We start from the raw sequence: 27,606 nt of genomic DNA, 5'->3' as shown, positions 1-27,606 counted from the left end.
CAAGAGAAGCAGTAGCACTTGAGGAAATGAGAGTCCAAGGCCATCAGCTCACATTCACAACCATCTGATCCCCATGTCTCTCTTACCTCACACAGTTTTGTTTAGAAATTAACATACCATACTACACCATTTAAATCTTTTTCCAGTACCTTCCCACACATTTCCCTCGTTCGCTGGGTGCTGTCAAAATGGCTTTGATTTCGGTGTTGTCACATTAGTCATGCAAGGAGGCTGTGGCAATGTTTGTGCGTGGATCTGCCACAGGTTCCTCAAAAGATAGCAATCAGGTGAATGTTTACCATTCCTCTGGAGAACATTCTGGTGAGGTCAAACGAAAATGCAGATACACGCCCTCAGCTATGCTCATCACTGGAACCAAGCAACAAACCCCACCTGAAGAGTTGCATTCTTGTCATCTGAGAGACAAATCTAAAGCTGCTCAACAGCTCTAACAGCAGTGTAGAAAAATGAAGAACGATTATGGGAAAAGAGGAAGAAGGCTTATTTTGCCTTTTAGCAATACCCCACGTTGTTCATGTTCAACTGAAAATACTACACACTTAACACTAACCTAAGTGCACACACTGAAAGGTTCTGTGCAGAATCTACAAATTTGTCAGTGAAAAGGATACATTACCATTTTCCCCAAACTATAAAAGCTGGCTCCAGCAATACCTGGCACTTTAGGCTTCGAAGATATGGGCTGAGTTAACACTACAGTGAATAAGCAAATTCCTCAAGGTCACTTGGTGTATCAGTAACAAAAATCCCTGAGCTAAGGTAGAAGAATCTCCTTTCCCTGACTGCCAGTTCAGCAAGTCTTAACCAGCACTGTGAAATTCAAGAGCCAACACCACAGTAAAGAGGAGAGCTGTTTGAGACTGCACCCAGGTAAGATTTCCTGATGACGCCTTCCCTGGCACTCTCAGCTACAGAGGGAACCTAAGGCAACTCAGCTCTTGCTGCAGATGTCTCAGCTCTGTGTCTCAATCAGGAGAGATGACTCTGTGGTTCCATCCCTGTTCTGCTTGAACAGACATGAACAGCCAGGCTGGACTGAGTCCTTAAATAACAGAACTCCACTTAGGCCTCTGAAAGACACTCAAGAACTCATAAGGATAAGCATGAAGGAGATGAGCATTAGAAATCAATAATGCTAATAGAAAAATTAGAAGCATGATGAGAATTTCCAAGTTACAATGCTTTAGTTCTTAAATTAGTTTACAGATTGTCCGTTTTGAAATTAGATTTATTATTTGAGGAAACTGAAAACAACATACAGGCTACCAGAGTCTTGATTTCATCCCATGTTTGCATTAAAAAAACAAGCACAACTGCAGACATGTCAGACAACGGGAGCCCAGTTAAAGGATGGAAGAACAGAGATGCATTGGAAGCCTTGGGATATGTGACTATGCTCCTTAAACAGTGCAGAATCAATTCAACCCAGCTCAAAACACTGGGAAGAGAGAGGAGGAGCAAGGAGAATGGGTCCTACTACTGACATACTGCCCCTAGTCATCTGAGGGGTCTGCTGATGGAAAAGAGGTCTCCTAGAAGTCCAGCCACAGGCAGAAACATTACTGCAATCAGATGCTTTACAAAGAACAGAGTCACCTTTTTAAATCTTATGAAAAGTTGTCACTGGCTTGAGAAGCTCATCCTGAATTAAGGGCAAGCCACTGTTATGTTTATACAAAAAAATGCTTCCTGTGAGTCCAACCTGAACCAGTCACAGATGGAAGCTCCATGGAAAGTGAAGTAATGGTCTACTGCCTGCAGTACCACATGCAATGGACCTAACAAAGGGCCACCAGAGCTCCTGTGGGGCACACTGAGCATGGTTTTGTACTGAACACATTCAAGAAACACCTGCCTAGCTGATAATCTGGCAGCATCTCACCCTCACTGGAATGATGCTGTTAACAGGGATAAAAACACTTCCAAAAGAGAAAAAAAAAAAGCAAACTGGAGAAAATTATCAGACACGATAAAAGTCTAGGTAATGGAAAGCCTATGTACCTTTGAGACAGCTGCTCTGTACAGAGCTTTTATTGCTACCTGTTATACTTCAAGCCATAAACCCAATTGCTTTTGCTAAGTCAAACAATACAGACCCCTCCCACATCAGGGTCACCAATTTTAAGTTCATGGAGAGAAGCCAAAATGCAGTTTACTCACTGCAGTAGGTACAATATGCTCCCATTTGAATGATGCAGCACAAGGATTTACAGGAGAATTGGGAAGGCCCTTTGTCTCAGAGTGCAGGATGGCAGCGGTTTCCAACACAGTGCAGTCAACTGACAGGAGCAAATCTGGAGCCTGCAGAAAACAGGTAACAATAACTCCTGTTCCAGAACAAACACCACACACAGGAGCTCTTGAAAGTCACTCAATACTGTCAGAGGGGGATGGCAAAACCTGCTGCAGGTGAATGAAGAATAGAATATCCTGATTTGGAAAGGACCCTAAGGATCAATAAAATCCAACTCCTGGCCCTACCCAGGAAAGCTCTGAGAACAAATCCAGCAGTTTCATATCTAGGTCATCATTTCAGGATGAAGGTGTAGAGCCAGGTGTTTGCAGCACAGGTGGCATGTGTGGCACCTAAAAGGTGCATTTAAGTTATATGGCAGATTGATACAAAGAGTATGTTTTTCAGTAACGCACAGGTAGTGTCCAGCCTGTGAGAGGTTAATACCAAATTAACTCTGACAGAACAGAGGCAAGTTTGTTAAGGCCCTGCCAGCTCCTCTCCATGTTTGCTCACAGCACATCACTTCAGAGGCTCATGTGAAAGCTCAGGATGTCAAAGTGCAATTTCATTCCTATTGCCTGGACCAGAGTAACTGCAGCTACCAGACTCCAGTCTTAACAGATCCTGGTTTTCTCAAGCCAGCTATCCCATTCATCAGAATACCATTTTATACCCTGAGACCAGGAGTTTTGGACATGGGAAAAAGAAAAAAAAAAAAAACCCAACCAACAAACCAACCAAAAATCACAAAAGCGAGCCACTATGTCCTTTCAGAATGTTTAAGCCTTCCAATACTGATGAACGAGGTATTCCACCACAAAAACAGGACAGATTACCTCTATGCAAAACAGTGATTGTGCAAATCTTTGCTACTTATATCGGCCTCCTGACCCTATAAAAATGTAGGGCTGAGTAAGATTTTCTGTATAAAAGTGGTAGTTTATTTCTTTTCTGATCAAGAGTTGTATCACTAGTCAATACTACATTTTATTGCTAATCACAAGTCGATGCACCGGGGTTTCAGAAGAGTTTGGTTTATAGCAATCCTATGTACCAAAAGGAAAAAAGTTACAAATTCAGACTTTGCAGACACATTGCCACGTCCCTATAGAAGCAGGGATGCATTAGGTCTGTTTCATTAGAAAATTCTCCTCTTGAACGTTTTCTGGAGAACACGCAATCATGATTTTCTCCAGTAGGAAAATTCACCCCATCGTTCCATGCAAAAACAAGGTGGCCAATCTGCTCCACAGCCTAAAATCCCTCTCCTACAGAATGGGAAAGGAACAGGTATTTACACTGCTCCGACTGTGTCCTGTTAATGCTTAAATCACTAGGAGCAAGTTGGCACATCTTCCGAGCACACACCAATTACCCAGCTCAACTCAGCTTCCTGCTGCTGGGGTAGCAAGTTCTCTCCAACACAACCGAGATGTGTCCTACTAACACTCTATAAAAATGCTACAGTAACCTTTGCCAGACAGCGACAGGGCAGCACTCTTGCTTCAGGAGAGCAGTGCACAGCCTTTCAGTAACACACAGCTCAGTGCATGCTTTATCTGTCTCAGACCCACTCTTAGCTGCTGCAAGCAAAAGCCTGCGGGCACACGACAGACAGTGCTGCCCCAGAACAGGGACTGCACGGCTTCAGATGCTGCAGCCCTGTCATCCCCAACCCTGTGATGCTTGGATTTCAAGAAGGGAGAGCTAGGACTCTGCCCCTTTAGTCATATTGCCTTAGAGAAACTCAGAAGAAACTCTTTGGGAGCTGAACGTCTATTGGGAGCTGAACATCTATTCTTGTTAGAAGGCTGCACTGCGCAGGGCTCCAGACAGATTTGATTGGTTCTGAGGCACATACTAATACAGTTAAACTTATGATTAAGTAAGTCAAAAGCACTACCAGAACAAAAATATTAAATGGAAGGTTAAATAATTTGTCCTACTGGATTCAATTTCACATTTCACCTGTTCACACAAGCACCTCCTGTCTGGTTGGATTTGAACAGCCTACAGCTCAACCTCAGAAAGGAGGCGCTGAGAAACAAGAGACTGAAGCTGCTTGCGACAAAAAGATGGATACAAGTATAAAAGAGGTTCCATTTCCAGCACCAGTAATACTGCCTGCTCAAGCCCAGGTGTGGTCACCAGGGAGACTCCTAAAATCAGGAACATTATTCAGTTAAAACAACAGACCATACCATTCTGCAGCTGCCAAGATTCCTGGCTACAACTCCCAAAAGAGTTTGCCACCTCTCAAAATTGTCTCTAATGAAAAAGCAAGACTGCTCAACGAGATGAAAGCAACACCCCCAAGCCGGCTTATTTGGTGAGGACCCAACTTCAGACCAGGAGTCTGCAGGCATCAGCTTCAGCAAATGGGATCTCTTTCACTATCCAACAGCTGCCTTACAGCTACTGCAGAGCAACAGCTTTTTAGCTTCCTTAAAATATAAAAGAACAAAACCCCAATAAAACCCCTGGATTCGAAGCATCCAAATATGGCCTGTTGTACTGGAACATTTAAATCCTCGGGGGAGGTGGGCATCTTCTTCCTCTGCCACAGGCAGCGCTTACTCCATGATGGCCCGGTACAAGGCAGGTTCAATATAATCTTCACGGTAGCGTGAATTGATCACTCTTTGCCTCTTCCTCTCTTGACTGACCTCCTTCTCTTCGAAGATCTCTGTGAAGCGCATATCTGAAGCTATTGACTGAGAGAAAAAGGTAGAATTAGTGACTACAGCACAGATCAAATCCCTGCCTCCAAGTCCTCCTACTGCATGTGAGAAAGAACCAAGCCAAGACACTTGGGAACGTTCAGCCTCCTTCAAAAACTGACCAAACACAAGAAGAAAAATATTTAAGAAACTGGATTTACAAGTCTGGGGATAATTTTAAGGGAACTGTAATCAGAGATCTAAAGAATTCACAGGTTTCAAATTTAACTGAGCACCTGATATAAGTTCAGAATCACTTTCTCAAAGTAATAAACAGAGTCACCTGTTCCAATTTTCAAGCAGTCTAATGTAATTTCTTCTTTGTGGAGCAGGCATGTTTAAACACCTGGTCCCAGGATTCAGCTTTGATACAATCTTTCTTTAACCTCTAACATCCTGTGTGCCTGCCAACAGATCTGCATCAGGTGTGAATGTCTGTGCTGTAAAGCAAGACACCCCAGTGTGCTGTCTGCAACTGCCATTTTTGTAGTGGGAACTGCAAAACAACAAAAAAATGAACCTAAAAGGGCTGTGGGATCTCTGTTAATAATCAAAAACTTAATTAGTAACTACAATTTTTGTAGTGGGAAGTGTAAAACCACAAAACAGGGACCTAAAAGGGCTTTAGGATCTCCATCCTTGTTGATAATCAAAACTTAATTGGAGAGAACCCTGAGCAACCCTTTCTGACAAGTTACCCCTGTTTGGAACAGGTGTCTGGAGACCTGAAGAGGTCCTTTACAATTTGAATTTACTGTAAAATTTCAAAAAACAGCCAGCTGTCTTGCTGCCACCCTACTAAGAGCATTTCAGAACAAAATCTAAGTGAAGGAACTTGGCCATTCTTTGCAATGGGAGCAGACCATGGAACTTATGAAGTTCCATTGAAGCTCAGCTCGCTGTTCAAGGACAAATTAAGTTAAATGAACTTCTTTAGTAGAAGTTTGCATCCCTTGTACCTACCAGCCTTGATTTCACTCTCTTAGGAAGCTCCTCTTCAAGAGTATATACATCATCCCTTTTCACCATCAACTGTGAACCATCTTCAAATTCCACCTAGTAGACAACCAGAAGTTGTGCTGCCATAAGTGTCAGAAGTTAGAACCCTCCCACAGCTCCCCAGAACTTGCCTACTCCTCCCCAGAGAGGGCTCTCATGAAATAATCTTCTACCACTAGAAATTATAAAAGATACGTATGCAGCTATGCACACTGCAACAGACTTTAACCAAAACCTCGCCAATCTTATGATAATAAAAGCAGCCCAGCAAGTTTGGGGATATTCTTTTAACAGCTGACAAGACAGTTTGGCTGGTCACTTTAATACAGCCTGAAAATTCATCCCTTTGGAAGGGGCAAGGCACGGTGCATCTCACTAAACAGAGAGAAGCAAAACCAAACTTATTTTAAGTAGTTTAAGCTACAGGAAAAGAGTCTGATGAAGAATTGCAGAGGAGCAATTTTCAGAAGCAGGTAGCTGGACATAAGCACAGCTGCAAGCAACCACTTGGCTCTTAACTCCAGAAACTGTTACCAGCATCTGGCATTGCTGACAACAGCGAGCAACTTCCCCTGGAGTGTTTAAGCATGACTCCCCTATAGCTCTGCCAGCTTTAAAAGCAGCCCTGTTAACATGACTGGCTTGTTCTGAGCGAGGAATTTTCAGACAACAGTTCTGTACCTGGTACATCTGGATGGCATGTGATGCGACAAACTTTGCTCCATAAACTTGTCCATCTGTCCATCTCACCTGCACGACTTCCCCTTCAGCAGGAGGACCCAACTGAAGACAGTCTCGACTCTAGAATAAAGAGGGAAGATGGGAGAGAGGAGGAGAAGGATAAACAGCTTCCTCATGTGAAGATTCCCAAACCACCAGGGAGTCACACTGCACACCACCCCAACTATTACTCCATTTTAGGGATGGCAAACTAGGCCGAAAGACATCCATCGGTGTCACCTGCACTTAAATCCCAACAGTGGTACCAACTGCAGAGTATTTGATGTAGGAATGGTAAGCAAGTATCTGCAAGTTTTCCTTCAGACCCACCACTGCTAGGCAGCCAGAGATCAGCTGCACTCCCTGTCACACCCGTCCCTATGTGCCCTCAGTTAAGTCTGTCTCAGATAACACCCCTAGGGCCATCCTGCAGCACATCTCAGCCAGCAAATCCCCTGATGTGTCTTCTCTGCAGCAGCAAGAATGGACTCATGATGGGCCCTGTACCAGAATATGTCACTGTATAACGTACCACAATGTCCTCTGGGTACAGGTTATCACTGAAGGAGCCATCATCAAAGTTGACCTCGTAGAAAGTCTCCTTTGCAAGGCTGACCACTTCACACTGATAGAAGCGACCATTCTTGTGCTTGCTGATGACTATCTGTCCAGGTGACAGATCCTGGAGTGCAGCCTTGGCTCGCTGAGAAGAGAAAAATCACTTTTTACTCATTGACTCAATAAAGAACATGTTGAGGACCATAGCTCCAGTGCTGGCACACAACACAGCAAAACATTTTAGTTCAGGTGAGTTACTTTACTTAAAACACCATCAGCAGCATTTTATGAGGAATTCTGCCTCAGGAATTTCAAAAGCCTGCAGCCTAATCTGTTAGATGCTGCTTTCCTTAATTTACTTAGTAAATTAGGCTCTCATTCTTCAGAGCAGTGCAAGGCCTTTATAGTAAACATTCCCTAATAGACTGTTGTGGTTTTGGTTAAAAAGGCTACATGGGAACTTTATAAACTAATCAATCATTTAAATGTGAAATTCTATGACCACTCATGCAGCCTGCTGGAGTACCAGCACTAACTCCTGCATATTAAGTATCACAGCATAAACCCCACTATTATTCCTCACTACAACAGCCACAGGAGGGATGTGATGCTTTCAGTCCTTCTGGGCTGCAAACCAAAGTACAATAAAGGACCTGACCAAGATCACTCAGAGCAGCAGCAAGGCTGAGATCAGAGTCCAAGACCAACACCATTAGATTACACTGAACACTGTGAGAGAGCCAAGCCTTTAATGAAGTTTCAAAGGAACCACACAATCTAAAAACTTTTCAGTCCCTCCAAGATCTGCAGCTCAAATCCTGGGAATCACACACCTAAACTCACCTCTGCCTGAGATGGAGTCTTATGCCTGAAGCAGGTAATGAAGACAACAAATGGCCAGTCATCAGGCTGCATCATGACTCCTGCTGCTTGGGCACAGCTGACATGAAAGGACGTGGGACATCGACCATGTGAGCACTGTACACAGCAACCTGCGATTCTCTTTCTCCTCTTCTTGCAGAAGATGCATTTCTGTGGACAGGAAATCAGAAGTTATTGGTTGGCACTAGCTTTTGCTCTACACAAAGGGCTAGCTGGCCTAGTTATAACAGCTAATAATATAATAGCTGTGCCATTTAGTCTTTGTGAGAGCACTGCTGCCTTCTGACTAAACAGAAGTGGGTAGCTACCAGTCCTATTGTCTACCAGAAAATACTTCATAAAAGTAAACTAACCCAACAGATGAAAAACGTGAATTAAATATCTACCAGCTCAACATGCACAAAGCATGTGACCCAAGGATGCTAGCAACAGGAGAACTTAGATTAAATCAATGCTCCAGCTCAATAGGGCCTTTCAGCACTTGACTGTTAAGTTACATAAATACAAGCAACATGATTTAGAATAATGGACAAAGACCACAGAAGTAACAGTTAAAATTCTATCACTACCACCAGTGACTCAATTACACTTGGGTCAGGCCTGCTGGGCTGTCACAGGAAAAGGATGTTATCTGCAATGCATGAGCATATGCAAAGCAGAGTAATTTGCCCCTAAACACTGAGCTGTTAAAAGAGTTAAGTACAGTTGCTTTCTTCCTGAAGACATTCACCTGTTATATGAATGCCTCTCATATACTGAAGCATCTCAGTGCTCCAGAGCAGCCAATAAAGCGAGTTAAATACCAGGGAGTAGAAAAACAACAAACAATAAATTATCACCGTTACACCACTGGATGAATGTCATTTGCCACATACTGAAAACTGTGCCCCTTTTGCTGGCTCTTCACGTGAATAACATACTAGAACAGGGAAAGGTTAAAAAAAATGGCAATAGGGACAATTTCCATCTCCCATACACAGAACAGAGCAGATTATATAGTTCAGCCTGGAGAGGAGATAACTTGGATTTGAAGGGATAGGCAAAGTTCCTCAGACTCTGAACAGGCTGGAGCCACCACTGATGAAACACAGGCGATCCTTACCAGTCTGAAACGTTGCAGGGGGATTTTGCCAACATCTACAGGACTCCGTTCTGCAATGTTCACAAATTTTGCCTCCAGTACAGCCACAGCACACATCACATGAACCCACCTGTCAGGACAGGAGAGAGGAAGAAGGAATTAATACATATTGGGCCAACAGAGGATGCTCTGGAGTTTAAGTAAGTACAGTTCTATTGAAGTTTGCCATATAAACCACGATAAATAGCCTCTGAGAACTAGCAGTGTAATCTTCCTTCCTACTGCTAGTAACAGGTCACACGTGGGGCAAAACCAAGACTTCTTCATACTTCCAATCTACTACTGACAGGCTTAACAGGAGAGCAATTTAGTGTGACTTTTGCTGGCAGCGTACCTGCAGGATAAAAGACTGCTGGGCCAAGTTCCCCTTATTTCATGGTGCTAGAAGACAGCACCACACCCAAAGGACACAGGACAGGCAGCTGCATGCACATTTTGCTGTAGAAGTACCCTGAATTTCAATATGCTGTGCTACTTAAAGCTGTGGTTGTCCTCTGTCTCCACTGTCACCACAAAGTAGATAGAGAAATCAAAATCCTCTGCAGAGAAGGTACTGAGAGATGTTATCTCACTGGGAACCTTGTTTTTATGTGGTAGGTTATACCTCTGCACTATAAATGCAAAGCAATCAATAGCTGCTATCAACAGAATGAGAATGAGGCATTACCTAAAGATATGACAACTGCTGCATGAGAACACAATGAACACACTTTACCATATCCTTCCCAGTAACACAAACTGTGAAAGGTGTTGGTCACTTTGTTACACCAAATGCAGACACTGAATTTACCAGCTTACCCTCAGATACTTGGGAATTGAGCTTCTGCCTTAAGATCACAAAAATCTGGAACACTCACTTGTCATCATTGGCTCTCTGTAGTGCTCCTCCTCGTAATGAACACAAACAGCAATCCTGCAGCAAGGAAAAGAGCATTAGCTGGAAGAGTGAAATCCAGAGCACCGCACTTGCTGCATAACTTCCACCTCAACAAGCGCATCCAGAGGAAGAAAATGGTTTTACTCTCAGAATAGAGCTAACTACCTTGTACAGATCAGCCCTTCAGCTCTCAAAAGCTGCTGCCCTCAGGGCAACAAATACAGACTCCAAGTCTCTTGAAGGCAAGCAGACCTACCACTGAAGGTCCCATGTGTTTGTTATGGGTTCCTTTTACAACTGCCAATATCCTCTATCCTTTGAGGAAGTGTAAAAGGATCTGGGAGAAACATGAGGAAATACAATTTGAAAGGCTGACCCGTTCTGCTGATCTAGAGTCTCTACAGCTGTTTGAGGGAATCCCGTTCTTGCTTTCTTCACACGTGCACACTTCCCCAATTATTAACACAAGTTACTTTCTGGTTTAGAAATAGTAGCTACCGTAAATTAAGACAGACAATGGAGCTATTCCCACATTCATGCAGAACATCTTCCCTCTGATTCAAGTGAATCAGCAGCTTTGTGCTGGTTAAAAGGATATCATTATGGTTTAAAAGCACTGAAACAGAATAGACTGGCTCCTGAACATTCTCTAGGTTCTTCTCATAGGATAATTAAAAATTAAAATTAAATTAAAATTAAAAAAATCCCAACACCCACAACACAGTGGAAGTTAGCTTTGTAGCCAAGATGTGCCATACTCCACCCGTGAAAAACTTTACCTCTTCTAAGGCATTTTCTTTACACCGGGAGCACATCCAGTCTTCAGTGGCCTTGTCAGGGGATACACCATAACAACCTAGAACAGACACATCTCACTCAAAAGCTTATCTCAACTCAAACCCATTCCCCTTGGGCCCAGAAGTCAAGCAGGAATTAAAATCAATGAGCCCCAGGATGATGCTGTGTATTTGAAGCTACCCATGCAGCCAGCTGCCTATCCCATAGGCCAGCACTCAGGTAGATCCTACTCTGATAAGGGCTCAACTTCATGGACTTGTACATTAAACCAGCTGGTAGAGGCCTGCTATGACATAGAGACTCAGCACAGAGAACACCAGAGTTCAGGGTGACATCCAGATGCACTCACTTGCATGGACACAGACGTGGCAGTTCTTGCAGGTGATGAGTACGCTGGTTCCATCTTCCTCTAGGTATGGAGTTGAAAGATTGAGGTCAGTGCTGCAGCCAGTTGCAGTAAAGCACATTTCAGGAATCAGGGGTTTGGTTCGGATCTTCCCATCCACAGCAGCTGGAGTTACTCCAGAGTTTTGGCTGCTGCCTTCACATTCTGCCTATAAGGGATGGATGGGGGGGATTTAAGTTTTACAAGTAAAATGGACTCACTTCATCTTTACTCACTCATTATCGGATACATAAATCCAGTTCAAAGAACGGATGAAGGTGCTGAAAGATTATAGAGTTGGTAGGTTAGGTGAAAATATATTTTATAAAATCCTCAGCTGCTGTGGCTTCAGAATGCAATTATTTTCTACCCAAATACTACATGGAAAGTCTGAATTGCATCCCTCTAATGAGCAACAAGATACACATCAAACTGCATCTCTTCTGACAGAGGAGCTGGAATCACCAAGCCCACCTCATGCTCTGTAGGCAACACCTTGTAATACAGAGGATCATAACACTGCTATCCCCCACTGTACATTTATCTTACCTTAATATGGGAGGATTACCAACACACAAAGAGATACCTACTGCAATCTCCATTATTTTTTCTCTGAGTAGCTCTGAACATGTCTAATGGGCTTTAAAACTAATTTGTTCTGGGAAAGAAGCAGACTAAAAATGCAGTTTCCAGGACAAAGCTCAGTAGACTTTCAGGCTAATCTTTTGTAATTTATTCATCTAAGCCAATGTCAAACTGAACACCAAAGACATACAAAGTTTACAGAGGTATGTTTCCATTCAAGTTACTCTTCTGAACAGCTAAACAGAAATTAATCTCTTTCTTTGCAGAAATGTTCCAAACCACAGGCCACCACTGAAGTAGCTTGCCTAATCTTTCAAAGTTATTGTTAGCAGAAATTGCAGTAGTAGAATGAGGCTGCACTGTCCCTCCTACAGTGCATCCAAAGCTAGGGAAAACAAATCCATGTAACACTCACAGTTGGAAGGAAATGGACACGTTTTCAGCAAGTCTCGTTTAGTCAGAGTTCTTAAAAGTTCTGTAAGTTCTGTAAAACTTACACTGAACATCGCATGTCAAGCAAAAGACCAAATGACTGGGGGAAATCTATAACAAAGTTCAAGAAAACATGATTTTTTTTTTCCCCTAAGCAGCTAGATACTTTTCTTCTTCCCAAAGGAAAAGTGCATATTTGTCTGGCATTTTGTGCCAATTTTTTATTTGAATGGGTAACTGAAGTGAGTTTCCAGACTTGCCATAGACTTTCTGCAGTTGGAACAAAGAGCCTAACCACAGCTCAAATCTTGGAAGACTTTCTGCTTCACTACTGGTGTAGACAGACATTTGAAAACCTACAGTTAAGAGTCTTCTGCTCAACAGCAACTAAAAAAAAAGAAGCTAACAGAACTTCAACTGTCCTCAAATCATTAACTATATACTGTCAGCACTAGTGAAATTTTTGTGTACCACACAGCTCCTATGCAGAATTTCCAGTCCTAACAAGAACCTACTCTCAGACAGAAACAGCAAGATCAAACAGAAACTACAGTCTATGGTTTTCATGAAAACCAGAAACTGTATGAATATATTCAACAAAAATTTGAGGTCTTAATTTCCAAAACCGTGGTGAACATGTTTCTAGTGCCAGTATAATCATGTAGTGATCTCAAATGAATAGAATATGCTTAGTGTATGGGAAGGGTCAAGCTATCTCAAAGTTGCAAAACGCAGCTGTCAAACACTCCATCAGACAACTATTCCCAGCTCCCCAAAGACCATGTGGTATGAGTGGACCTAAAGTGTTTTTTTTAAACAAAAAAACACTTCAGAAGTGAAGGAGCCATTCTGGAAAACAGAAATGGGATTTTACAGTCAGCTCCAGCAACATTCAAGCTCCATTCTGTGGTTTGAGCAGAAGCCACAGAACACAAAAGGTTCTGCTGAACAGATGAGCGAGCTCCTAAGAACCAACAGCCAGTCCATCACAGGTGTGAGAAGGTTCACCCAACTTGGGCTCTCCCGGAAAAATTCCTTGGGAAGACTGGAACATCGATGCAGCTTTTGTTAACTGGCAACATGCAAAACCACATATGTAAAACTCTCTGTGCATTGACAGTTCTTGTTTTCATACCTGGTATGCCTGGAAGAGCATACAAACAGCACAGTAGGGAGACTGCTGAGCCATGGTCCGATTGTACTCTTTTTCAGCCTCAAAGTTTGGTGGCCGGTTCTGCCAGAGCTGGCTCAGTGGCTTGGCCCACGCCTCTGTCTCCTCAGCCTCTTCTTCAGGAGTTAGCTGCTCTGGTGCCTCTGTGATAAGAGATCATTCACTCAGTGATTATGTGTCTTTTTACAGATGCTCTTCTTGTAAACGGAACTAAATAAGGCGAGAAGCTATGAATGGAGATGGATGAAAGGCTGCCAGAAATCAAACTGACAGGAGGGTGATGGAAGCCAGTAACTCAGCCTCCTTTTTAAGAGGTTTGTACTAACCAAGCAACCGTGCAGACACAAGATAGGTTTACTGAGAAAAGCACCAGCTCCAAATTATATCAAGACTAAAGCTGTCAGCCAAACAACGTGGCAGTGGAATTTTTTTAAAAATCATGAATGTTTACATCGATGACTGGAATACTCTAAGGCAGACACAATTATGCAATAGTCTCTGGTACTGGTTTAATTTTTCTTTCAGGGTTGCAACTTTCCAAAGAACAGAACAGGAAAGAAAGATGACACCATTCAAGAGAAAGTTCAATGATGCAATGGGACAAACACCTTGTCTAGGATGCAAAGGTGTCACTTGCTGACTCCCATTTATCACCACACTGCCCCCAGAAGCAGACACCCCCTCTACAGGGTCCCTGAGAGCACCAGGCTTTACTTACCATCATCACTAATGCAGTCTTTAACCAAGAGTGGGTGATGGCGTGGGAGTTTGCTCAAGGGCTGGCGACGACCCTTGGACTTCTTGCTGTCCTTTGCTGAGCTGATGTACTCCTTTGCTACCTGGACAAGGAGAAGAATTCAGCAGTCAGTTAGCACGTGCTTCCACGATTTTATTTCTAACAACCTAACTTCAGCTCTAACTGGCTATGGGTTTTTTTTTAGTGCCCAAAGCACTTCTGCTATGAAAAACCAAGCAGAGCTGTACTAGCTCTGTTGAGCCAGTAGAATGGACACTTCTCAGATGTCCTAGCATAGCTTTTCATGCAAGTCCATTTATATAAAGAGTCATGTAAAAGACAGAAACAAAGAAGGAAAAGTTAATGGTTCAACTCAGAAGAGCTGTGATAAGAAGTCTCAAGCATTCTGGAGAAGCCTTCAGTTTGTGTGTCACTTAAAAATTCCAAATTTGTAAGTAAAAAAAAAACAAAAACCAAAACAAAACAACAAAAAATACAGAGTTCATTGACATCTCGAACTAACAGTCTTATTTTAAATGAAGGACACTGTCATCCTTTCTGCTTATTACTTGCATTGATGTCTTACCAGACAGACTGGAAGAAGGAGACTACAGCAATAGTTATTTCCTCTTCCCTTAGCCTTATGTAAAAAGAAGTGACACACCGACAAGATTACTACTAACCTGACAACCATGACAATTAAGGCAATGATTTTAACTGCCCAGGAAGGCTCTCAGTAGATATGAACCTACTACCTAAAGTTGGACACAAGACTTCTAAGAAACACTGAAATGGAGATTAGCATTCCCAGTTACCACCTAATGGAAGAATTGTTTTGAAATACACCACACTGGGGAAAACAATCCACACTCATTCTAAATTTCACCTCTTCCCTGTATAGGGCATGCAACGGACACATCAGTATATGCAACAGAATTTCTTTAGTTTAATAGCCATGAGAACTCTTCCTTAGTTTCAGCTTAACTACCAACAGATTTGCCTATTTGCTATTCCATTTCTGTAATTCCTGAATTTTTAGGACACAAGCATTATTGGCCTCCCATTCTCTACACACAGATTTAAAGAGGGAAACAAAATACTGAAAAGACATTGCCAGATAAGATTTTAACTCTTCTCTTAGGTTGATTAATAAAACATTCACTGGTAGTTCTTAAACACTGAGATTTACGTTCTCCCAAACACTAATTTCTGTTGCATCATTTCTTCTCTTTTAAAAGAAACACATGCAATAAAAGCTGCATCAAAATGGATATTAATTTTAGGTATAAATAGGTTTCTATTACTACAAGAGGACCTCAATCAGCCTGTAACACTACCATGTCAAAACCATCAAGCTACTTTTTTTGCCTTACAGCACTTAAATTAGAGAAGTTCTCAGAACAAGGGATCTCCTTGCCTTCTAGAAGAGGAAAGAGTGTAAAACAAGAATCTGGATGAAAGTCTGTTTAGCAAAGCCCATAGGTACTAAAAACACATTAACAGCTAAGCAACTCGCTATGCAAACACCTGTGGGACGAAATGGCAGTCTGCACAGACAGGAAGTTTTGTCACAGCAAATCCCTGACCATGGAATTCCAGCCCTTCAGCTCTCAGTTCTGCTGCCATCCATACCTCTGTCAGCTCCTGCTCATTCACGCTGGCGGTGGCACTGGCTTTCTTCCCTGAAGTCTGTTCACTGTCGGATCCGCTGGCATCCCCCTTAGCGTAGCTGTGGACTGTGAACACCCCAGCTGGCCCAGGAAGAGTTCGTTTTGCCAACAGCTCAGTCGATTCAGAGTCTGAGGAGCAAGAATACGCAGGCGAGCTGGACTGAACGCTGGATGCTGCGCCCTGCTTTGACACTGGCAGCACTGAAGAGGAATTGGAAGCATGTGAAATGGAGAGATCCAGTACAGCTGCTTCTTGTTCTTCTTCCTCCTCAAGCTTCACTGTTTTCAATTCTTCCAGTTTAGCTGAGTCCCCACGATCTGGAAGAAACGATATACTGACTTTTTCTGAAGTAAGGGCAGAGAGAGAACATTCGTGCAACTGTTTGCACAAAACCAAACAGGAAAGCAAACTACTACACGCAAAAAAGTGACAGTAAATCATGCAGAGTAGATCATTAATTCAAACATCTATAATGTCAAGGGTGGCTTCGTGAGGGAGAGAATACAAAGGCCTGGTCATTGCCTCTTCCAGCACCAGAACTAGGGTATATCAAACAAAACCAGCAGACAGTGAGTTCAGAACAAACAAACAGAGATGATCCTTTATACAGGCATGCATGTAGCTAAACAGGCCAACTCCTGGCCACATGATGCTGTGGGTAAGAGGTTATAAATGGTCACGGGATTCTTAACAGAAGAAAAATAAATACCCACAAACCAGTAGAAGGTTATTAAATGCAAGTTGCAAAGGGCTGGAAAAAAAAATATGAGAGGGAGGCATCACACATGTTTTCCCTGCTCTTATGTTGTTCCAGAGGCCCCCTGCTCCTCCCATAATAGCAAGGATAAATGACCTATTACAAGCCACATGAATTTTCCTCCAGCCTACTTATTACAATTAACACACCTCTACAGCATACCAGACCCACACTACCAGGAAGTGTGTATATGTTTTACTAAGCAATTCACATAAACAGGTCACGTTGCTCAACAGGGATACAGAGGAGCTTAGACTACTGAGGGATCAGACACATTTCTGTATGCAGGCAGGCAAAATAAAAAGAGCAAAAATCAAAAGCTAGAAAATGGTAATGTTTTAAGTCTCATGACAGTAAATTTCTGAAGTGCTTGCCATGGGTCTGACAAACTAGTGCCTGCTTCTTTTGGACACGAAGGAATCCTACTGAGTAGTATCATGTGAAAGAGTGCCCCAGATTCAGCTCTAGCAGCTTCTCTCCTTCAAGAATAATACCACATCCCCTTGTACCAGGAAAAAAGCTTGGCACACAGTTACCTGGAAGCTTCAGCCTTTGTTCACCTTGCTGCACAAGTTCACTCACAGGCCTCTCACGAGGCTCTGCCACATCTGCTTCATACTGCTCCTCCTTGGGGAAGGCCTCACTCTCACTCACCTCCTGAGGCACCTCCAGGCAGACCCTGTGTCTTTTTGTTCCTATGCGATGCTTGGGGATGCTGCAGGAGACAAATCCATGTGCCAGGTTAGCAAACACGTAAGGGTGCTGAACTTCTGTGTGAATGCATAAAATACAGCCTGGTTTGGAACAGTCTTTTAAAAGACAGCATCTGGCAAGCCAAATAGTTTCCAAATTATTTTGAAGTGTTTTCTTTGCCTTTGCAGAAGAAGAGCGAGTAATCTTTAGAGATGATTCCTCAGCATGTTAATGATGTATGGAGCAGCTATGCTCTAGCCAGGCATTCTTTACCTTGAACAAAAAAACCCTCTGAACAAAACCCCACACAAACCAAAACAATAACCAAAAAACCCATCACCAAAGATAGCTTTAGAAATAGTAGCTGACACCGACTGAAAAAGATTTAAACTGCAAAATGTAAGATGATTAGCCTGCTGACCTCCAGCAACCAGGAACTGCACACGGATGTCACAGCTTGCAGCACTGATTGTACCAAAATTTGCTAGCAAGTACTGTCCCATGATCTCAATACACTCCCCTTTTGTTTCTGGCCTCTCAGTGCATGGTGCACCCTGTCAATCCAGGCTTTAGAGGTCTGTCCCAAGATAAAGAACTACCTGCCAAGCTAGTGTGTTTCCTGCCTACCACAGACTATCATCAATGTGGACTCAAACAGTAAAAAATATTAAGAGTAAACCCTGTTCCCAGGAAAAAATTTATTGCTAAGTCTGACTGTTCTTCTATCACAATGGCAAACACTTAACTGCAGCTCCAACTGCAGTAGGGTCCAAATTCTAAGAATCCAACAGAAAAACAGAGGACTATATAAAGCACTACCTTTTAATCTCGTCCTCATCCACCTCCTCTTTACACGCCTCTTCTGTTTCCATTTCCTCAGCACACTGTTTCCCATTCTTGACTTTTTGCATGAGATCCCCTTTCAGGAACTCTGCTGCCTCTGGGGTTGGAAGAGCATGGTCGATGACAGTCACGTCCTTCCCAGCCTTCCAAAGCTTGTAACGATCTGGCTGGTACTTCCTCACAAACACATCCATGGAGATCTTCACCATGTCCTTCCGACATGAGCACTGAAGTCACAGAAAATACTAAAGTAAGGCCACATTCTCAACAATTCTACTCTGAATTCCTGTATCACTTTGCTTTTGGGAGCTTAGGAAAAAAAAAAAAATCCCACACTTACATGTAATTGAGCCTCAGAACTCTCACTCAAGATTTTCCCAGGAAATCAAAAGGGTATATATTAAGTTAGTAAAAACTGGGCAGAAAAGCCAGCAAAAAAGACAAAGCAGAAAACCAAATGTTATCCCAATAACTAAGAAAGAAAGCTCACCGGTCTATTTACAGAGTTGCTGGTAGAAGCTGACTGTTTTAAAATGAGCTTATACAAAAACAGGCAGCAAAACCAGAGACTGTAATGAAGAAATCAGAGCAACACAAACTCTGGGCCTATCCAGAGCAGTAGAGGTTCCCCTCATCCAGGACAGTTACAACCACTGCTTCAAAGCATTCACTTCAGTGTAGCTTCTGAAAATATAACTTATTTGTAAGGCATCTCTACAGGGATTTAACATTATCCAGGCTAAATGTTCAGCCAAGATATTTATTTTGGTAAGTCACTTAAGTTACCAAAGTCATATTTCCAGGCTAAGCAGTCACTAAGTAATGGTTAAAATATTAGACAAAAGTAGTGATGAGCCCTATCAAACAAACCCTTTCATCTCTGGAAAGACAAGTCCCCTGCTTTTCTCTGAAGCCTCACTTGATCTGCACAAAGTTACAAAACACATTTCATGCTATCCACATTTGAAACAAAGGCACAGAGCAGGGCTGGGCATTGCTACCATATGAGAAAGCAAACATCGCATCTTACATGGACAAAGCCCTGACATCACTCTCTCAGAACAAACAGTGGGGGTTTAATGAGCAAGCACAGCATCCTTTCTTTCACGCACAGAATTGTATGCCAGAGGATGGCCACAAACCACTCACCAGCACCGACTGCTTCCCATACTCGATCCACCGAAGAGTAGCGAAGTTGGTGGATTCAGCACAGTTAAAGCCGTGATTAAAGCCAGCGTGATAGCTGTAAGGGAAGGTGATCATGAACTCCCCAGCCTCCTGCGTCACCTGGAAGATGATTGAGACACCACAGTGTTATTCACAACTTAATCTACTTGGTGAATATGACTAAAAGCAGCTCCCATACCCCTCTGCAGCATATCCAAAAACCCTGCTCACAGATGGTGGCTGGAGCTACCTGCTGCAATGGACAGACTTGATGCTTACCCTCACTATTTGCATCCTTATGTTAAATATCTGTTTACGGAAAAGCCACACTCAATATGGGTTTTTTTACTAAAACACAACTTAACTGGTCAAAATAGCACAGAAATGGTTACACATACAAAATACTCTGTGACCAGCTACTGAAGGTCATAAAGGTACCTCTCTGTATCAGTTGCTGGCTTGGCTGAACAGTATCTAAGATCAAGTAAATTTTTATCCACAAAGAACTTGGAAATTTACTGCTGTTTGTTTTGCTGTTCATATTCGAGTACAACTCTCAGTCAGCCTTCCACTGCTGCTCTTCAACATTTCCCCACTGTCTAAAGGCTTATGACAACAAAACCCTACAGTTACCCATGAAGATGTGACATTACTTTAAGAACTCAAAGATTAGATCTTCCATATTTCTATGTGGAGAAGAGAGAATGGCAGATCATCACCAGAGAAAGGAAATCTATAAAGTTATTAATGTAATTAAAAAATTAACAGGGAACAAGCCTTATTTTCTGTTGAGGAAGTGGACTGCAACAAACAAAACCAGCAGGGGACAAGTCTGAAACATAAAAAGGACAATCTCACTTCACTGAATGCATAGCTAAGCAGTGAAGTTAATCTAACACAGGATGTAGTGTATGGTTTTAAGGTAGGAAAAAAAAATAAAATTATGGAAAACCAAGCTTTTGTTTTTAGTAGTCCTTGACAGATTTTCTGGTTTCAAACTCTTTCAGGCCCCAACTGCCAGATAAATGGAAGTACAGTGGGAAAAATTTGCCTTATACCCTTCCTGTTTACATTTTCCTCTCTAAGCATCTGCTACTGGCTGCTGCTAGAAATGAGACAGGGCTGCAGGAACCTCTTGACCGAGCTGGTATAACCATGATTACTTTTCTACACCTTATCAAATGGAATGCCGTATTTCTTCAGAATTGATGGAGAGATGAGGGTCATCTTGTGACGGAGAAATGCTTCACAGCTCTGGGCGCTTCCTGGAAAGAAACCTGTTTAAAAGGAAGGCAAGGAGAGATGTTACCATTGTGCTGTGAAGCAAATTTATTTTTCAGCAGATTTTAGGAAAAGTTACTGTCTAAACAGGGTTTTTCCCTAGATCTACAAGTGTGGACCACCTTATTTGAAGTGTGCTAGCTTGCATTCTGAAGAAAAATGGCAACTCCTCAAGATTTATTTTAACAGCTGCCAGTTTGAATGAGCATAAGAAAGACCTTACATAGAGGGATCTTCCCTTGGCCATAAACTTCCACTTTTAATCATCAATAGGTAAGGATTTTCTTATTAAAGGCTAGACAGACCATAAATTCATTATTTCTAATGTGACATTTCTCTTGTGTGTATCCTATAAACAATTACCCAGAAGTAACGTAATCTATATTCTGAAAGGCAAATTATCACTTCAGTCATGCCAGCCTGTGCTCTGGTGGATATTACAGGCATGTTGTGCTCTAAAAGAGCTGAAACTTGTTGTGAGACTTCCCACCTTTCAAAAAGAGGCAGGACATAAACTGCCCGATTACCTTTTGCAAGTCTCTCGAGTCGCTTCCCATGCTCTGGAGGGATCGAGTACCTGCAGTGGTAAGAACAAGTCTGTTAAGTTCAGGTGACACGGCAAAATCCCAAAGTTTGACTGGAATTCACAATCAGGCATCAAGGCCTGAATTACTTACAAAAATAAATCCTCTATCTCTACACTGTCTTTTTTAAAGTTGGATGATAAAAAGCTGGAAATCTTCATCAAGGCCTTTTACCTTTCTATCCCAAGAAAAACCAAAAAGCTGACCATCTCTTTGACTGAGTTTTGCTCAAGCAGTTAAGGAAGTGAAATGTCTGATGTACGCAATGAACAGATTGCTGCAGCAAAACATGAATTGCAACGAGAAAGGGAAGAGCACTTCCTGAACTGTCTCAGTTCACAGCTGTGCAATCGCCAGTACACTCAGTGCAAGGAGGAACACAGAGCAAGAGAGAAAATGGAATCACCTCTTTCAGCTGCTCAGACCAAGATGAGATTAAGTCAGATGCCTCATCCTTAACACGTGCACAACAGGCAGAGTGCTCTTCAGGGCTATGCCTCTCTTTGTACACACTTTTTTATGGTTTTTATACCACAAAATTCCTAGCTGGTTTGACTACAGTAAATAAAGCCAACTACTTAAGTTTCCTTTTGCTCTGGAATACAGTGCTATATTCTTCATGGAGCTCCTTAATAAATCAATCAAACTAAGACACCAGCAAAGCTCACTTCTTTCAAGTACTACTGTAAAAGAAGCAATGGCCAAATAGTTCAACAAACTGAACTATTCTGTTTCATGTTCCCCTGCTACTCCCACTGCATGGGGTTGTTCACTGGTCACATGGTGCTAGCTATTATTTTTTACTTCAAAGTTGTATTAAAAGGCAGCCAAAAATATTAGTTTCCAACAAAAGTGCCATGGAAACAATTTGTGAAGTTATTTGAGAGATTAATTTGTGAACAGAACGGCATGATTCACTCTTGAAAAGCAACCCATGTTACAGAAAATTTCAGGAGCCTCCCCTAAGAATCATGAAAGCTGGATGAACCACTCAGTGAGATCCACTGGCCTGCTTTTTAGATCTGACAAACAGCTACATTTCAAAGTCCATTAAAAATTGCCTGTTCCCTCAGTGCCTGCATGACCATACCTCTGTACAGTCATTTTAGAGCCTCAGGAAATAACAAGCAAGTTTTCCAAGCTTTGGTCCTACTGCAGCAGAGAACATCCACACTGCACTGTAATTCTGAAGAACTCTCTTCATCAGGACAGCAAACAGTTCTTACAGAAGGTTACCAACCAAATTCTACCGAGGACATGCGCTGCTTTGCAGTTCCCTACAGGTTTCTAGTGTTCTCGTTATCAGATACCTCTGCAGTGCAAAGCTGGAGAAATGGTAATTACTTTAGTGAACTCTCACAACTTCATGATTTTGACTCCAATATTTTATGGTGTTGCTCTTCTACATTTAGAAGCTTCCCTAGAAGATCTTACCATGACTTGGGTTCCCCAAAATGCAAGTAGTTAATACTGTAGAGATCCATGTCCTCGGTGTGCCAGGCAAAGGAAGTTTTCCACATGCCAAAATACAGGTAAGGAGTATTCACTCCTTCAATGGTTATGCCGCTTTCATTCTCCACAATATCCAGGATTGTGTTCAATCTGCCAATATTCCACGCATCTACATGCTGTAAAACATGAGCCTCGTGTCAAACAAGGTTTACAAAGAACAGACCCACACAACTGAGATGACAGTTGCAAAAGCTAACAGGCACTTGTGAAACAGCACATCACAGAATCACACAGCTCAAGCTGTGAGATGACAGTTCACCTGAACTAAAAGTTCTGCATGGTGTAGCTTACATACTGATTGCTTACTAGCCTTTATGGAGGGGAAAAGGTTACCAGCAAACACAGTGATTGGGAAGGAAAAATAATCACAAAGCTACAAACTTAACAGAGCAGAGAACAATAGCTGATGTTGATTGAGCTTGAGCTGATGTCTGAACCCTCTTGAACAAAACCACTTTTCATTCCAAACATCTTTTAAAATAGTGAATCATGGTAATTTAGGAGACAAGCAAGCTGAATGCAAACTCTTTTTTGACGTTTATCATCCTACCACATAATGGCTACAGAGCTGTCCCACACAAACACACGCACCAGTGAATACTAAAGCAGCGTGCATCCACTGATCAACACTTCCAGCTCTCATAAGCCCTTTGGGACAAAGCAACACTTGGGCAACAGTGGTTTCTGCCTTCCTGAACTAAACTATGTTACACTGAAGTGTGAGCAAAGGTCTCTTGGAACGCTACCTCTGTTAGCCTTCTTTAACTACCTGGCTTAAATGGAGAGTATGTTATAAACACGTGGTTTGTTGTGTTCTTGCCTACTCCAGGAGCTGGAACTACGCTAAAACTATCATTAACTCCTTCCAAAAGGAAAGAGTCAAATGCTACATTAGTATTCATGGAATGCAATGTCCCAGGATAACTGTTACCCGAAAAGCCAAGCAGTTTGCTCACCTTGTCGTAAAGCGTGCCGTTAACGTCGGCCCCGTAGATGGGGGCATTGAATGTAAGGTTTTTCCAGTACTTTCGCTCAAGGTCTTCAAAGTCCGTGTACCGGGGAGTGCAGTACCTGAAAGAACAACAGAGGCACTCAAGGCTTTGCAGTCTGATATTTGATGAGTCTAAACCAACATTTTCCACCATGGAAACAGTGGAAAGCTACAATAAAAATACCTAATGTGTGTTAGCAGCCAGCCAGACCCCTTAACTGCCCAAACAGCAACGAGAGCTGCCACAGCTCTGTCCCTGGGAGACTCGGGAACAAAATACCAGGGAGAAAATTACCTTCCCCATTTCTCAGTTTACTTTCACTTTTTGCTTTGTGCACTTTTCTGGGGCCAGAGCAATTTCACTTTTTAGCTGCAGCTACTAAGTATCAATGCTGCAGCTACTAAGTAGCAATGATTCAAACACAGCAGTGATACAAATAACAACTTGAAAGGGAAAAACAAACCCAAAGTTTCCTGCCTTTCACTTTCAGTGAAAGTAACAAACGCTCACAAGACTTACCTGCTAGTAAACTGGTCAAGCATGCTCAGTTTACCAGCAAAACACCTGCTCCTGATGCCCATTCCCTGTTAACTATATACTGGATGGAGGGATCAAATTTACACTCTTAATACTCATTTCATGTGTGTCTATACACACAGGTTCTAGACAATCACATGTATAACATTAAACAATAATTTACATTAAATTATTCTACTAAACAGAATTTTAAAATATATGATGTGTACTGCTCTTGCAAGATACAACAAGCTTTGATGGACTGACTGCAGCTGGCAACTCCAATGTTATTTCTAAGTAGCTATTGCAAAGGCTGTTTTTAAAACTCCTTTTAAAGTGACCTTTTCTCCATCTCCTTTTTCATGCCAAGAACACTTCTCTCCAGCACTCAGAAAATATTCTGATGGTCTAGCTACTGGGGACAGACAGACAGGAGTCCACAGCACAAACAAGAAGCTCTGCTGGCATTACGTATCCTCTTGCTGCACAAGTGGCAAAGGTCCCCATCCACACAGCCTGTTGTATGGGCACAGCTCCTCAGCTCAGGGCATGACGTTCACACCACTGACCGGCACCAGGCTGTACCGAGGACCTGGTCCCTGTGGGAACCTGTGGATGCCCCATCCCTCGAAGTGTTCAAGGCCTGGCTGGATGGGGCCCTGAGCGACCTGGTCTTGTGGAAGGTGGCCCTGCCCGTGACAGGATGGGGAAACAGATGATCTTTAATGCCCCTCCCAACCCAAACCACCCCATGACTCTATGCGCCAGGGACTGGACGTACTTGTCGCTGTTGGCGATCCTGCGGAACTCGCGGACCGTCATGGCTTTCTTCTGGATGTTGTACTGCGTGAAGAGCCCGGACTGCCCCGTCACCACCTGCTGGATGGGCGCGGGGATGACGAGCTCGTCGATGTCATCGTAGCACTGCCGCGGCTTCCACTCCTTGGGCGGCACGATCTGCGGGGACACACGGCCCGGGAGCGGCGGCCGCGGCAGGGGACAGCGTCAAACTCGGGGAACTCGGGCCGAGCCGCGGGCGGGGCGCGCCCGCCCCACCGGCGCCGCGGCGTAAACAAAGGGCGGAGGCGGCCGGTGCGCGGCCCGGGGCCGGCGGCGCGGCCTCCGCCCGGGGGGAAGAGGGAGGGTCGCACCTTGGCCAGCCCGGCGCGGTGGGCGCCCTGCGACTCCACGTAGGCGATGTAGCGGCTGAAGTCGCGGAACTGCTCCATGGTGGGGCGGAAGGTCATGATGCGCTGCCCGGGGTTGAGGCTCTCCAGCTCCGAGGCCATGATGCCGGGCCGGCCCTGCGCGGAGGAGGCGGGGGGTGTCGGGGGGGAAGGGGGCGGGACCCGCCGCTCGCCCCGCCCCCTCCGCCCGCCGGCCAATGGCCGCGGGGTCCGCACCAACCCTGCCTCCTCATTGGCGGAGCGCGCGTGCCCGTCAGGCCCCCCCCTCGCGCACCCCCGGCTCTCTCTTCCCCCTCACGGCGAGAACGCCACCGACTCACGGCTCCCCCCGCGCCCGCCCGGCCCGGCCCGGCCCGGCCCGGCGCGGCAGCACCGAGTCCCCGCCCGCCGCGCTCACGTCGAAAGCGAGTCCCGCTCCTCGCCGTCTGTCCGCGCCGACGACGCCCGGCCGCCGTATCCCTCCGCGGCACGCGCCCAATGAGTCCTGCGGCTCGCCGACGCCACCGCGGCCGTTCCGCTCCGCCCGGGCCCCGCCCTGCCGCCCCGCCCCCTTCTCCTCCGCCTCCGCGGCCAATCGCTGCCCCCTCCCGCTTCACAGCCAATAGGAATTCGACGGACGGCCGGGGCGGGCCAGCGAATCAGGAGGCCGGGCGCGGGGCGGTTGCTAGGCAGGGCGGGGGGACGGCCGGGCCGCGCCGCGAGCAGTCGATAGGGGGCGCTCTAGCGGGAGGCCGGCCCGGGGCAGCCTCGGGCCGTGCGCAGGGAGGGGAGGCGGCCGCGTCCCTCACGGGTCCCTCACGGATCCCTCACGGGTCCCTCACGGGTCCCACACGGATCCCTCACGGATCCCTCACGGATCCCTCACGGGTCCTACACGGGTCCCTCACGGGTCCCACTCGGGTCCCACACGGATCCCGGCCCTAGGGAATCCCGCCGGGTGCAGCCGAGCCCGGTCCCGCGGGGTGTGGAGCGCTGGGCACGGATCCCGTGGCAGTGGGCGCTGCCCTGAGCTGACGGGTCTCGGCCGCCGAGCGGTGACACACAATAGGCGTGTGCCAACCGAACGCATGAACCGGGCTAATTATACACCTACAATTTCCGTGTGTAAGCAAAGCCAGAGGAGAATTCGATACTGTGCAAACGTCAGGCAGTGGATTCAGGCTGGGGCTGGGCTGGAGCCAGGCCTGGCCCACGCCAGAACTTTTGGCCGGTCATCCAGAAACATGAAAAAGCGCCGCCGTGGCCAGCGGGTGTTGCTGATAATCCACCACCAATGTGTGAAGGACTGGGACATGACAGTACAGCCTTAGCAGCAAATGCTTTTCAGTGTGAACAAGGATGAGTGCTTGACAGAACCTGTCTAGGGACACTGACCTCTCCGTGGATGGGACTGGCTGCGATTTTCACAGATCCACCGATTGTGGTGTGCTAAATGCATTTTAAATGTGTGTCAACAGGCAACCTTAAAAGTAAGCAGCACCCACCTGAAAGAGCTCGCAGCCATCCTCAGAGAGCGTACTTGGTCCTTCACGCCTAAATAAAACCTTAATTTCACTGTATGTTTCTCCTGATACGCATTTCCTTCAGTGTCATGCTGTGGGCATGCAGCAGTCCTGAAAGTCCTAACAAACACCACTCCAGTACAGGTTTTCCCTGGTCTGCTGCCTCTCAGTTGCTCATCTGAATTGCCAGGTATACAAACCAGAACCCCAGAGTGGGTTAAAACAAGAGGAGGATTAAAACAGAGCCTCCTACAAATGTCAGATAGCAATTTTGAGACAAACTTTACGTTTCTGGCCTTCTTTGTGGCTTGGCAGCTGCACTGGCCATCCTTTAATCAAGAAAGGCTAACTTTCAAATATTACAGAATCACAGAATGGTTTGGGTTAGAAGGGACCTTAAACATCATCTCGTTCCAACTCCCTGCCATGGGCAAGGACACCTTCCACTTGACCAGATTGCTCAAAGTTGCATCCAACCTGGCCTTGAACACTTCCAGGGATGGGGCATCCAAAACTTCTCTGGGAAACCTGTTCCAGCGCCTCATCACCCTCACAGTAAAGAATTTCTTCCTTATGTCTAATCTTGCCCTGCTCTCTTTCATTTTAAGGCCATCTCCCCATTTCCTGTCACTACAGACCC

At 44.5% G+C, this 27,606-nt stretch overlaps 1 protein-coding gene across 1 annotated transcript; it reads right to left on the bottom strand.

Annotated features, from left to right (window-relative positions):
- Positions 1–3,175: 3,175 nt before the first annotated feature.
- KDM4A (lysine demethylase 4A) lies at positions 3,176–25,993 on the bottom strand. Its single transcript, XM_050306464.1, has 22 exons — positions 25,862–25,993; positions 25,429–25,581; positions 25,059–25,234; positions 23,726–23,840; positions 22,692–22,885; positions 21,201–21,250; positions 20,566–20,669; positions 19,375–19,512; positions 18,202–18,452; positions 17,226–17,404; positions 15,894–16,249; positions 14,244–14,364; positions 13,490–13,668; positions 11,302–11,506; positions 10,934–11,010; positions 10,135–10,190; positions 9,239–9,347; positions 8,098–8,286; positions 7,229–7,399; positions 6,658–6,777; positions 5,941–6,033; positions 3,176–4,971 (listed from the first exon to the last, which is right to left on the bottom strand). The coding sequence occupies exons 2-22, from the start codon at positions 25,564–25,566 to the stop codon at positions 4,831–4,833; spliced, it is 3,162 nt and encodes a 1,053-aa protein (XP_050162421.1). The 5' UTR covers positions 25,567–25,581; positions 25,862–25,993; the 3' UTR covers positions 3,176–4,830.
- Positions 25,994–27,606: the final 1,613 nt, after the last annotated feature.

This window comes from Myiozetetes cayanensis, unplaced genomic scaffold (genome assembly GCF_022539395.1).
Source record: "Myiozetetes cayanensis isolate MyiCay16 unplaced genomic scaffold, myiCay2020 scf12, whole genome shotgun sequence".
Lineage (NCBI taxonomy): Eukaryota > Metazoa > Chordata > Aves > Passeriformes > Tyrannidae > Myiozetetes > Myiozetetes cayanensis.
Note: the sequence above shows the minus strand (reverse complement) of the source record. Positions and strands in the feature narration are given on the sequence as shown.

Coding starts and splice junctions, on each gene's coding strand:
- KDM4A (XM_050306464.1), bottom strand. CDS start 25,566: ATGGCCTCGGAGCTGGAGAGCCTCAACCCCGGGCAGCGCATCATGACC. Junction 22,886..23,725: donor ACGGCACGCTTTACGACAAG/GTGAGCAAACTG, acceptor CATGTTTTACAG/CATGTAGATGCGTGGAATAT. Junction 6,778..7,228: donor TGTACCCAGAGGACATTGTG/GTACGTTATACA, acceptor TCTTTATTCTAG/AGTCGAGACTGTCTTCAGTT.